The following is a 12937-nucleotide window of genomic DNA, read 5'->3' on the forward strand; positions in this document are numbered from 1 at the left end:
CAGTCTCGACACGTGGATCTCCCCAGGCACTAGCCCCGACCCACGCCGTTTGAGGCTGGGACCCGGGCACGAGCCCTTGTTCAAGCCAAGACATAGAAGGACCGCGGCACAGACCATCCTCGCCTCATATACACAACAAATAGAATTGACGCAGAAATCTCCTCTTTATTTGATTGCAGATTAAATTAGTCTATACAAGAAAGGGGCCCGAAGGCCTCGGAAGAAGAAGAAAAAGCTATTTAAGATAGGCGGGGGCCTGGGGGCTCATTCCGACGCGCCCGGGTCGACGGTCTCGTCGCCGCTGTCGTCCGCACCGCCGTCACCGCCCTCCTCGTCGGAGTCGAGGGCGAACGCAAGCCGGGGGGCCGTACCCTCGAAGCTGTGGACGATGTGGTCGGCGGCGTCCCGGACCCGTGCGCGCGCGTCATCCTCGGTCCCAGGAGGGAACTCGTCCAGCGCTGCCCACGGGGAGAAGTCCGGGTCCCTGGCCATGTAGCTTGCCAGTACGAGCTCCACCGCCCCCCGGGCGAGGTCCCTCGAGGATGACTTGATCGTCTCCTCGAGCTCCTCGGGGAGCCGCTGGAGGGTCCCGGCCATCTCAGAGAGGCGCTGGGCGAGGCCCCCCTGGTTGGCAGCATACTTCGCGGTCCGCCCGCCCCAGAGGCCTGCCTGCCGCCCGGCGCGGTCTAGACGCAAGACGGCGTCCCGAAGCATGCCGGGCCCTATCTCGCCTGCCAAGCGGAGGGCCTCGATCTCTCCGGTGGACGAGTCCAGCGCGCCCTGCAGCTCGTCAATGGTGTGCTCGGCAGCTGCGAGGCGGGCGGCTAGGTCGCCGTCGCCCGCGGCCGCCCCGCCGCTGCGCGCCCGCGCGTCCAACTTCTTCGCCCGCGCCTCGAGCTCAGCGGCCCGCTGATCCAGTGCGGCCCTCTCAGCGCGGGCGCCTTCCAGATTACGGCGCGCTTGCTCCTCCCGCGCTGCCTCGCGGAGGGACAGGCTGTCCGCCAGCCGCTGCGCCGCGGCCTCGGCCTCCTCGAGAGCTCGCTCCCGCTCGGTGAGCGCGTCCTCGCGGAGGCGGATTGCGGACTCCTCTTCGGCGCAGGCGGCCTCGTGCGCCGCCAGGGTTGCCTCGCGGTCCGCCAAGTCCCTCTCCTTCGCGCGGGCGCGCTCTTCCAGCACCGTGGCGCGAGCCTCAAGGGCCTCTTCGCGCCGCTGGGACGCCGCCTTGCGCTCCGCCGCCCGCCGTTCCCGGGCAGCGGCGGCGTCAAGGACTCCCTGGGCGGCGTCGAGCTTCTTCTCTAGCTCCGCCGCCCGGCTCCTGTATTGGAGGCAGAGGTCGTCCCGCACCTCGTCGAGCACGGCGGTGGCGATGAGGGCAGCCTCCCGCTCCTCCTCCACCTCCCTGGCGATCTCCGCCAGCTCCCTCCGACGGGCCTCGAGCTTTGAGGAGTGCCGGCGGTGAGCCTTGCGGCCCGCCTCCACCATGGCCTCCACTGAGCGCCGCCCCTCCTCGACGCGCGCCCACGCCGCATCGAGCTCCACCCGCTCCGCCTGCAGGACCTCCATTTGGGCACTTAGCCCGTCCAGCACCGTGCTGATTGCGGTGGCCAAGGCCTGCAGGAGGGGCTCCGCGCTCAGTGGGGCAGCGGAAGGCACAGGGGAAAGCCGCCTCGGTGCGGGCGCCGCGCGGCTTGGCCCGCCGATCGACGTGCCGGACTTGGGGGCATCCCCCGAAACTGGCACGTCCCGAGCGCCGCCCGAGGGGTCGGGCCCGAGCGGTGCGCCCGCGGCCTCGTCGTGGGTGGCCTCGGAAGTTGTTGTCACCTCGGACGGAGTCGGGTCGGGGGCTTGGCGGGCCGCCTGGCGTGCGTGCGCCGTCTCCGCCTCCCGGACGGACTCCTCGGCCCGGCGGAGTCTGGCCTCCTCCCGAGCGGCCTCCTCAGCCTGGCGAGCCCGGACGGCCTCCTGGGCAGTCTCCTCGGATTCCCGGAGGCGGTCCGCGGCTTCTCGCCGGTCAGCTTCCCGCCTCCGGGCTTCCGCGGTCGTCGACTCCTCGACCTCAGACCGGCCGAACTTGGAATGGCGGGAGGGGCGCGACGGGATCTCGCTGAGGCAGAAGAAAAGCTAGAAGACAAAAAGAAACGGGTGAGTGAAAACTTGCCTTGGGAGATGGGAGAATGAATTCGGCCGCAGTGGGCGCGGGGACGAACCTGCGAGGAGGTCGGCTAAATGACCACCTTGGGGGGGAGATGAGGTTTCCCCGGCATGGTTCTGTCCCCCCCACTTTGCGGAGCCGCTTCTTCTTTCGCTCCCCCTCGGGCTGCGATGTCGGCGCGGTACCCTTCGGGCGCCTGCTGCTGGCACGCACCGCCCCGCCCCCTCGGGGAGGAGATGGGGAAGGTGTATCTTCCAGCTTCCTCTTCCCCCGGGCGTCGGCAGGGCGGATGCCCCCCGGACCCCCGTCGCGGGGCCCAGAAGCACGACCCCCTCCTGGGGTAGATTGTTCCCCCCTGCGGCTCCCGCCCGCGCCATCGTGGCCTCGGGGGGCCCGCTCCCCCGACGCCCCGACCTCCTGCATGATGGTCAGGATGTTGGCGCGATCTGGATCGCTGCAGAGGGGGAGGACACCTTGGGGGATAAGGGATGCCTCCACGGAGCTGAGATTCAGCACCCGTTGGACCACCATCCTAAGGTCCTCAGGGACCCAGTCCCATTTGTGCCCCTGGTGGGTCCTCATGTGGTCCTCGGACCCGGTGTACTCCCAGGCGCCCCGGGCGCGCCGCTAGAGCGGCGCGATCCGGCGACGGAGGTAGTCGCCGTACACCATGGCCCCCGTGAGCCCCTGGGATCACAGACCCGCCAGGCGGTCAAGAACAGCGTCGTAGCCGTCTCCCAGATCTACCGGCGCCCGCTAGCTGGAGGCCTGCGCTGAGGGCTGGCTCGGAAGTCGGAGGCGCGCTTCGTCGGCGAGGGGGGTGTAGAACCAGTCGCTCTTCCAGTCGTCCCACTTCTTACGGAGGACGCAGGGAATGTAGCGGTTCAGCACCGGCCCCCGCGGCTGGAAGTAGCAGCCACCGACTACCGACGGCGGCGACACCGGCTGTACGGTGAACAACCACCGGAACAGCCGAAGAGATGGGCGCACCCCGATAAACATCTCGCACAGGTGCGCGAAGATGGCCAACGTCATCACCGCGTTGGGGGTGAGGTGCGCCATCTGAAGATTATAAAACTCCAGAACATCCATGAAGAAAGAAGAGAATGGCGGGACCAGCCCTGCCATTGCGAAAGAGAGGAAGAAGACGGACCGCCCCGGGTAGTGTGGCGCCGGGCGTCCCTCGCCCAGCGCGACCACCTCCCGGCCGGTGGCAGATTCCGGCATGAATCGGCGCGGCAACCCGGCCTGCCTCTCGCTCATGATGCGGGAAGGCGGCAGCACGCTACCGTCGAGCGGTGCGGAGCCCCGTGCCATGACGCCGGCGGAGGAAGGGCTTGAGACCGAGCGAGTGCGGCAAGGGTAGGGCACAGGAAACGAAGAGTTAGAGCGCAAGCGGTGAAGGCAAGGGGAATAATGGTGAGAGGAAGGAAACGAATCTCTTCCTCGGCGTCTTTATACCCTTGCCAACGCTATGCCCGGCTCCTCGCTTCTCGCGCCCACTATCTCGCCCCCTCGTTTCTCGCGCCCACACCTTCACTAATCCCACTCGCCCGTTTACGGCGCACGAGGCGGATGTGCGGCCGTGGCAGTCGAGATGGGACATATCGTGCGCGCGTTAACTACGCTCGCCGACCGAAGTGCCATCATCATCTCTCCAGGCGAAACGAACCGGCTTGTCCCAATTCGTGCGCTACTCGAGTAATGTAGCGGTCTTGAAAAAGGCCGCTCATTATTGTCAGTCGGTTTTCCCTTGCCGATGCACGCGATTTGCGACCGCTGGGTTCCTGCCCGCTTGTAGAAGACCGGCCCCACTTGTCACCGGGCCTAAGGAGTGGCGTCACGCCCGAGCGCTTCCCTCGAGGGGGGCGATCGCCCTGGCATAACGCCGGGGGCTACTGTCGGTGACATGGGACCGGGAGTATCATGACTAGAGGCTTGGGCAGCCGCGGTCACCCACGTGGCCTGACCCCCTCGGGGGGGTCGGGCCCGAAGGTGACGTGGCCACCCCTTTCTCCGTCTCCCCGAGGGGTCGGGCCGCTCCCGTTTCGGCCCCGAGGGCTGGGACGCCCCGACCCCCTGTGGTTTTGGCGCCACATGTATGGGTTAGGTGAGCACAGCGGGGCTCACTTAACCGCATTTAATGCGGGTTGGACGAGCGCGTCACGCCGCATTAAATGCGGCGCAGCGCACTCACTTATCCGGTCCGTGACCGGTCGCAGTGTGTGACCGGTCACAGACCGGTCAGACTGCGGGTTAGGTGGCAGCAGGCGGCCTGTCACACGCCTCGCCCCGTCCCGTCGAAATGATGAGAGCCTTCAGGCACTCGTCCCTAGCCGGAGCCGGCGTGGTAACTCCTGGAGTTGGCACGTCAGCCCCGGCCAGATACATTCCAGGCTTCATCGCAACCATTACAAGGAAGTAATTGTATGAAGAAGGGCAGACGTGCAGCATGCTAAACTGACACGTGGTGGACAAGAATGACCGGTCTGTGACTGGTCTGACGACGGTCACGTCATCAGCAGACAAACTGTGCTCCCACGTTGCATCTGTATCCGGCGGAGTGGAGGTTGGTATGACCCATCCCATCGGAGGGTCATTCGGACAGCGGCTATTGCAAATCTCCGCCCATTAATGAAGGAATGACAGGGTGATCCCCTGTGTCAGGCGAGTGACGGCGCTAGGCCTCACTCAAGGACAAGCTATAATTTAACTTCTTGGAGAAGTGGTGCATGTGGTATCCCCTTGAGATATAAAAGGAGGACCTTGCCCACCGGGAAGGAGGATCCCGAATCAGAAAGAGAAGACAGTAGCTTGTGGACTGGAAAAAAAAAACAACTCTGAGAATGGAGGGGTTCTAGGGCTTGACCTCTCTTGCTCTCCAGCTCTCTGTAACTTCTTCATACACAAATCCACCAGAACACAGGAGTAGGGTATTACGCTTCTCAGCGGCCCGAACCTGTCTACATCGCCTGTGTCTCGTGCGTTAGCTCTCTCGGGTACACTCCACAGATCAAGGGCGAAGAACCTCACTTAGCGCCCCCGGCCGAACCGGCAAAGGGGGGCCTGCGCGGTCTCCCGGTGAGGAGCCCCACGCTCCATCAGCGTCGATGGGGGATGAGGAGGAGGACGACGAGGATGGCGACGAAGGAATGGAGATGACGCTCGGGCACTGGCTGTGGCGGCCATGCCAGAGAGATAGACCGCGGGAAGGACGCGGCGGCGGCGAGCGGCACCGAGGAGGTGGCGGCGGCCGCTCAGCGCGGCTTCCCCCCTTCCCCCCACCCCGCCACCGCCGCCGTGCGCGCCATCCTCGTCGTCATCGTCCTCATCCCCCCTCTTCGGCGCCACCTGCCGCAGCCGCCCGCAGCCGCGTCACCTGCTACAGCCGCCACCCGCAGCCGCATCACCTGCCGCAACCGCCGCCCTCATCCCCCTTCCTCAGCGCCGCCCTCAGCCGCCGCGTCCTCCCCGCGCCGCTCGGCGCCGCTCGCCGCCGCCGGGTCCTCCCCTCGCCGCTCGGCGCCGCCCGCCGCCGCCGTGTCCTCCCCTGCCACCGCGTCCCCCTCCTCAGCACCGCTTGGCGCCATCCGCCGCCGCCGCGTCCTCCCCGCGCCGCTCGGCGCCGCCCGCCGCCGCCGTGTCCTCCCCTGCCGCCGCGTCCACCTCCTCAGCGCCGCTCGGCGCCGCCCGCAGCCGCCGCGTCCTCCCTGCGCTCCGCCACCGCCCGCACACCGCCGTCGCGTCCTCTCCTGCCGCCTCCGTTGACCCATTTGAGAGAGACAGAGAGAGGGGAAGAGAGAGAGAGAAAAGAGAGAGGATGAGAGGATGACAGGTGGGTCCCACTTTTTTTTTTTAATAATTAGTGTGCTGACTGGACTGCCACGCGTACGCCACGTAGACCAAAACCACCGCGGATTGGGTCGAGGGGGGAAATTTGTCCGGTTTGTATAGTTCGGGGTGAAGAATACCCGGTTTTGTGGTTCAGGGGGGTAATTCAGACGACCGTGATAGTTCGGGGGGGTAATTCGTACTTTTTCCTAAGATTAAAGATAATAAGAAAAAGTGTAAAATACATGAAGGGTCATCCAACTTGTTTAGGTGTGTCATATAGGTCACTCTACTTTTAACATGCACAACTGGGTCACTAATGTAAGTTAAGTGAGTCATTTAGCCATTTAACTATCCACGTGAGCACACCTCATACATATAGCATGTCACGTAGGGTCGAAAAAAATGTTTGGGCATCCGCCGCCATTGCCTCATAGGATTTTGCCTCCATTGTTGTTTAAGATTGTACAATAACTCATAAAAAATAAAATCATAGTGGAATGATTTGGATCTCGTAATTTCGTGTATTTTCAAGTGGTAGTGCTGTGAGAATGGGAAAGAATACACATGTGATTTTCTACATATGTGAAAGAAATTTTTTCAATCATAGGTAACATGTCATGTGTACAAGGTATGCTCATATGGATAGTTAGATGAACAAGTGACTCACTTGACTCATATTAGTGATCTAGATGTGTATTTTGAAAGTAGAGTGACCTACATGACACACCTAAACAAGGTAAGTGATCCTCCATGCATTTTACTCTAAGAAAAATCTATTTAGCTGATAGATCTATACAAACGTGATGGATATACCAGATCGAACCAAGAGATTGAAGCAACACAGCCTTAGCAAAAGTCGTTATATCAATATAAACCGACGACCATAGAAATTAATCAAAATATCGAGTGAAACCCGAGAAAGTTCTAACTAAACTGATACGATTGCCAGGGTGACAATACTTACTCCTTCACCGAAGATCAAACTTAACCAATGCATCACGGCTCATGCAAGAACCCGTCAAAACTGCAACTAGGGTGGCGATGCACTAAAATATAATTGTGTTGATATGTGGAGATGATTATAAAGACCCCGGCTGTATATATTTATATCCTCGGGTTTGTACAAGTCCAAATTGGACACAAAATAAGATTTCCTAACATAAAAGAAAATAATAATCATGCCTATTTAAGATATACACTAAGAAAATATGAAATTGTCTTGCCGTGGTCATCACGATTCCTCCATGAACTCGGCCTTATCTAGATAAACTTCAATCAACCAATCGTTTTTTCCTAAACTAAATACACTAAAGAATCGAACCAAGTTTTGGTGTTAACACTACATGAACAAAATAGGGTGAACACAGCCGTAGGTTGTAAGTAAGAGCTTCTACGATGCTTCTGAAGTGGACCCTCACATTTTGTTCAACATAGCTAGCTCATTACAATGGCAGTACTTATCAGTTCTGGGAATTTAATACATCAGGAATGTGAGTCGATGGAAGTTGTAGGTACCTCTTCTGGTGAAATTGTTTCAATGGTAGCTTGTGCGAGTTCGATGCCTTTTTCCACCACAAAAGGACGCTTGAGTCAGGCTTGGATAAACTTTATCTCACGTTGTCTAAGGGCATGTTTGGATACCAGGGACTAAACTTTAGTCCATGTCACATCGTATGTTTGGACACTAATTTGGAGTATTAAACATAAACTAATTACACATATGGAGGCTAATTTGCGAGACGAATCTATTAAGCCAAATTAGTCTATGATTTGACAATGTAGTATTATAATAAATATGTGATAATCATGGATTAATTAGGCTTAATAGATTCATCTCGTGAATTAGCCTATATCTATGTAATTAGTTTTATAATAAGTCTATATTGAATACTCTAAATTAGTGTCCAAACATCCAATGTGATAGGGGCTAAAGTTTAGTCCCTGTATCCAAACACACCTAAGGCTGTGTTCGGACGTCCATTTTCCCAACCTATCTCCCTCGTTTTCCGCGCGCACGCTTTTCAAACTGCTAAACGGTGTGTTTTTTGCAAAAAGTTTCTATACAAAAGTTGCTTAAAAAATCAAATTAATCTATTTTTAAAAAAAATAGCTAATACTTAATTAATCACGCGCTAATGGATCGCTCCGTTTTCCGTGCTACTGTTCCAAGTTGGGAACAACCCATAGCGAACACAGCCTAAGTCTATTATGAATGATCTGATGTGCATCATACAAGTAGTCTCATGGTTCAAAAAAAAAAAAAGTAGTCTCATAGACAGCAAACAAGTCTAAACCAAATTTGAGTTTCGGATGCAATTTCAGTTGATACAAGCCGATGAATTGAAGGTCCAAACAGTTACTAGAATGCAAAAAGCATGATGAATTAAAAGCACTATACTATCCCCAAATACTGATCTCACATGTGCACTTTGTAAAGATAGGCAGCTGAAAACCAGATAGCACCTAATCTTAGTTCTTGGAGGTCATGTGATTGAGATGTGGGTTTAAAGAGTATATATAGCAGAAGCCAGAAGGGCACGTAAGTTGCGTACAATAGTTGGTCCACAGTATTGACTCATGAGTCATGAACAAGCCTGTCATGTCAGGCGAAGAGTCTCTCTGAGTCACGTAATCTGCTTATGTTTGTTTCTGATGCTATGAATCTTCTTCTAACCAAGTAGCCCATACTAGGGGTGTTCTTATTGGGATAATTGGCCAGAGTGGGCAATTGCTTATACATATGAATTAAATATCACATAATATGAACCTATAGCTTATACAAAATTATCTGGACGATGCTAGCATAGAAAGTTTTTTGCCATAATTCCATGAGCCGAGAAGAACGGAGCCATGTCTTACTCCTGTACATATGAGAAGGTGAGAGGAGCCAAGAGCTCATTAGCTGTTTGATGATGAAATATCATGAGAAAGAGATGCACTGAGAATTTGAGTTGGAGAAAATACTATTGGTGTGGTGAGCAATTAAATACGGTCAGATCTGTGCATTCAGCAACGATTGAAATTTAGGGTCAAATCATTTTATCCCCTTTGATTATTTTTGTTCATAAATGAAATATTTTCAGAATTATGTTCCTTATTAAGAAGCTACTAGCATGCAAGTACGAGAACGCAATACACTAGTAGTAAATTTGGAATAAATCTAACGCGATGAGAATAGAATGGATCGAAAATGAAAACTTGTGGCATGCCAGAAAGGAGGCAAAACTAGAGGTAAAAAAAAGATGGAGTAAAAACTCGGGAAATTTTCTCATGGGCTTCATTTTATTGAGTCGATATGCCGTCCCATCCCTTCTTTCTATATAGTGGTACCCACTAGCTATAAAGCTGCTTTGAGAATTAGCCACGTCACCCCAATTAACTGAGACCGTTAGATCTTAAATCAACGCTTCAAGAGTGCACATGGCGCTACCATCTACGCCAATCAGGCCCAAATAAACAGGTTCCTGTCGTTGGCCCGTTGTTATTAAAGTCCAGCATATTCGAGTATCTATTTCGCATCATGAAAGCCACTTGAAAGAGGAATTACGCACAAAAAACTGTCATCACTAATGTGAAGATCAGAGGTCATCCTTAATTCCATTTATTGATTTCCAATCTCCACCTAAGCCTCTCTCAATTCTTCATTATCATCCACCTCGATCGATAGGCACAGTACGTAGACACCAATCTATTAAGTTTGGCCCAAAATAATTTTAGCCGACCTTGTGCTAATTAAACTCTATATGTAAGTCTAATGGCATTCCCTTGCCTTCCTAACATTTATCTTAATCAAGTTTATGCCTTAATTACCACTACCAATAAAATGAACCGTTACACATATTCATCAAATGATTTTTTTCCGTGACTTTTCTTTTCATCTCCCCTTTTGATGTCCTCATTTATATTTATGTCCATAATATATAAAATGTCTTAGCCATCCAAGAACAATTCATTGTGAAACCAGTTGCTACCTAGCAATGCAATAGCTGGTGCCTAGGGATGAAACTGGTTCGGATAGTTTCCATCCGTCTGGACCAATTTTTGGATTCGGAAAAATTCGGTCAGAACTATCCGGAATTTCTCGGATTCGAAAATAAATTCAGATTTTTTTTCTCGGATACGAAAACGAATACAATAAGGGTGATATCCGACGGAATAAACGGTTGAAAACTATCCGGACTTTTTTATCGGATATCCGGTAGTTTTCATGCTAGCAAAAAGGATATTTTTCAGAAAAAAAAAAACCCGAAACCCTAGCTGGCCGCGCCAGCTTCGCGCCGCCTACCGCCGGCCGGCGCCAGATCCACGCCGCCCACCGCCGGCCTCCGCGCCGCCACGCGTGCACCGGCCGCCACCCACGCGCGCGCCAGACTCCGCCGCCTTGCGCCGCAGCAGCCCTCTCCACCACCGACCGAGCCGCTCAACATGCGCCGCCCCACGGTGCCGCCGCCAGCACTCCGGCCGAAAGGCGGAGGGACTGGCTAGATCCGGCGACGGCGCCGCCGGATCCGCCTGCCGTCGCCACCCACCGAAGCCGTCGCGGCAGTCGAGCCCGCTGCCTTCGCCCGTCGCAGCCCGCCGCGCGAGCCTGCCCGCCGCCGCCGCCCGTCGCCGCCCGCCGCGTGTTGCGCCGCTCTCGGCCGGCCGCCGGCTGCCGCGCGCCCCGCCCTGTGCCGCTGTGGATGAGGGAAGTGAGAGGGAGAGAGTAGAAAGTGTGAGTCTGTGAGAGAGAGGAGAGGAAGAGTCAAGAGAAGATAAGGTTGGGGAAAAAATGGTGGATTTTTTTTCAATGTAAAAATCGATTTCTTTTTACATGTTGCTCTTTAAAACGAATTTTAAGGAACTAAATCAACTCAAATGAAAAAGTTATCAAAAACAAAGTTGTATAACTTATTAAGATCTACCATTTTTCTTTTGGTCATTTCTCCATCCGAGTTTGATTGAACTATATAAAATTTGAATTTTAAAATATAAGAAATTCAAATAATTTTTCGGGTACTAAATGATTTCAAATGAAAAGTTGTCAAAAACAAAGTTGTATAACACATCAACATATACAACTTTTGTTTTGGTCATTTTTCTATATGACTTTGTTTGAACCGGTTGAATTTGAATTTCAAAATATGACAACTTCAAACAATATTTTGAAATACTAAATGATTTTAACTGAAAAAGTTATCAACAACAAAGTTGTATAACTCATCAAGATCTATAACTTTTATTTTGGTCGTTTCTTCATCTGACAAAGTAATAGAAACTTTGTTCACAAAATTTACATCTATCTCATCTGGTTCTACAAACTACAAGAGAGATATGTAAACTTTGTGAATAATGTTATTATCACTTTATCGGATGAAAAAATGACCAAAATAAAAGTTGTATGTCTTGATGATATCTACAACTTTTATGTTCACAACTTTTTTAGCTGCAATTAATTACAGCTTCAAAATATTATTTGAAGTTTTAAAATTCAAATTTTTAATTGATACAACAAAGTCACAAGAAAAAAAATGGCCAAAATAATAGCATGATAGAGCATGATTTTAGAAACATTTAGAAAAAAGAATCATCCAATTTGGAGTTCATATGAGTGAGATAAACTAGTTTCAAATTTTTAAATTTTATTTTTGCATACAGCTTCTTAAGTCACCTTTATATGGAAAAATTGATTTTTCCATGCGGGTCCTTAAGTGGTCCACATAAAAACAAATAAAAAAATTCAATTACTTATAAATAGAGATAAAATTTGAAAATGTTGATATTTTGTTGTTGAAAACTAATGGCTACATCTCTTTCTCGATTTAATAAGCTTATTTTGAGGGGTCTTAATATTTTGATAATTATTCGTTACCGTATTCGTTTCGATTCGTATTCGCTCCGTATCTGTATTCGATAATATTTGATTCCGTTTTCGTATCCGGGTTTCCGATTCCGATTTCGATTCCGAGAAAAAATATGAAACGAATATGATAGAGCTTGTTTCCGACCGTATTCGATCCGTTTTTATCCCTACTGGTGACCTCTTCTACTTTGTTTTCGCGAGGCATTGTTCTTTACACTGAAGTTACCATCACGGGCTGTCACTGATGGTTTTCTTGATATCTTTCGCTCGCTGCCAAGGCCAGGCTACCATGTTTGCTCCTCATATGGTGCGTAAATTATTCCTTCCTTTGGCTTATTACTCTATTCCAATAAGTTTTAATTTTATTCATAAATAAATACTCATATGCTATTATTTTGTCCCCTCCTCATGTGTTCTTTGTTTCTCTGTTCTTCCAACCATAATCTGACACACTTCAATTTTTCTAATGCTTATATCATAAACATATATCTTGCTTATGTTTTGTTTTCAATGTTCCTTATGAAGCACTACCTTTATCACTGCTACCAATAAAATAATATTTTAATTAATTCTCGAGTAATATGTCTTGCTATTTTTATTCTAGAAGGCCTGAAAGGCCTAACTTTATAAGCATGGAAGTGATGAATGTCATCGATCTTTCTTTCTAAAGACCTGGCTGCAAACTAAGAGCACTTGGAAACACATTACCCAATCCAACCAGCAAGTATAATTTTTTCTGTTTTTGAAAAGAGTTGAGAGATGTATTTAAATCACAACTATTAGTTGCACATAATGATGAAGTGATGTACAAATTTAGAACAATATCTACGTATATATACAAGCAGTCATTTGCATGTTACACACCTAACATTTTCTATCTATCAGAAGTCCCGCAGCAACGCGTGGGGTCTCTCACTAGTTTTTTTGGATTTTGTTCCAGTAGGTGTTGTAAAAGATAATTTGCTTATTAGTAGCATGTTATAAGAAACTTCTTTGGTATTGAGTTGTTGACTTCACTTTCCTAGTGTCGTGCCGCTGTACTGTAGCTGTTGCGAGTTACAATTGTACCAATTAACTAATACATGAAGCTGGGAATTTTCCTTCCCTAA

At 51.4% G+C, this 12937-nt stretch overlaps 1 protein-coding gene across 1 annotated transcript; it reads right to left on the reverse strand.

The window, feature by feature from the left end:
- Nucleotides 1-264: 264 nt before the first annotated feature.
- Nucleotides 265-2529, reverse strand: LOC136354532 (uncharacterized). The gene is made up of 4 exons (XM_066306038.1): nucleotides 2338-2529; nucleotides 1081-2121; nucleotides 641-909; nucleotides 265-484 (listed from the first exon to the last, which is right to left on the reverse strand). Exons 1-4 carry the CDS (start codon nucleotides 2527-2529, stop codon nucleotides 265-267), a joined length of 1722 nt encoding a protein of 573 aa, XP_066162135.1.
- Between the last annotated feature and the right edge of the window lie 10408 nt (nucleotides 2530-12937).

Source organism: Oryza sativa, chromosome 12 (genome assembly GCF_034140825.1).
Source record: "Oryza sativa Japonica Group chromosome 12, ASM3414082v1".
Lineage (NCBI taxonomy): Eukaryota > Viridiplantae > Streptophyta > Magnoliopsida > Poales > Poaceae > Oryza > Oryza sativa.

Bases quoted from the DNA above. Each gene is read 5' to 3' on its own strand.
- LOC136354532 (XM_066306038.1), bottom strand. From the start codon at position 2,529: ATGGCGCGGGCGGGAGCCGCAGGGGGGAACAATCTACCCCAGGAGGGG. The intron at 910-1,080 runs GCAATCCGCCTC...GCACTGGATCAG, and splicing joins CCTGCGCCGAAGAGGAGTCC to CGGGCCGCTGAGCTCGAGGC. The intron at 485-640 runs GTATGCTGCCAA...CTACATGGCCAG, and splicing joins TGGGGCGGGCGGACCGCGAA to GGACCCGGACTTCTCCCCGT.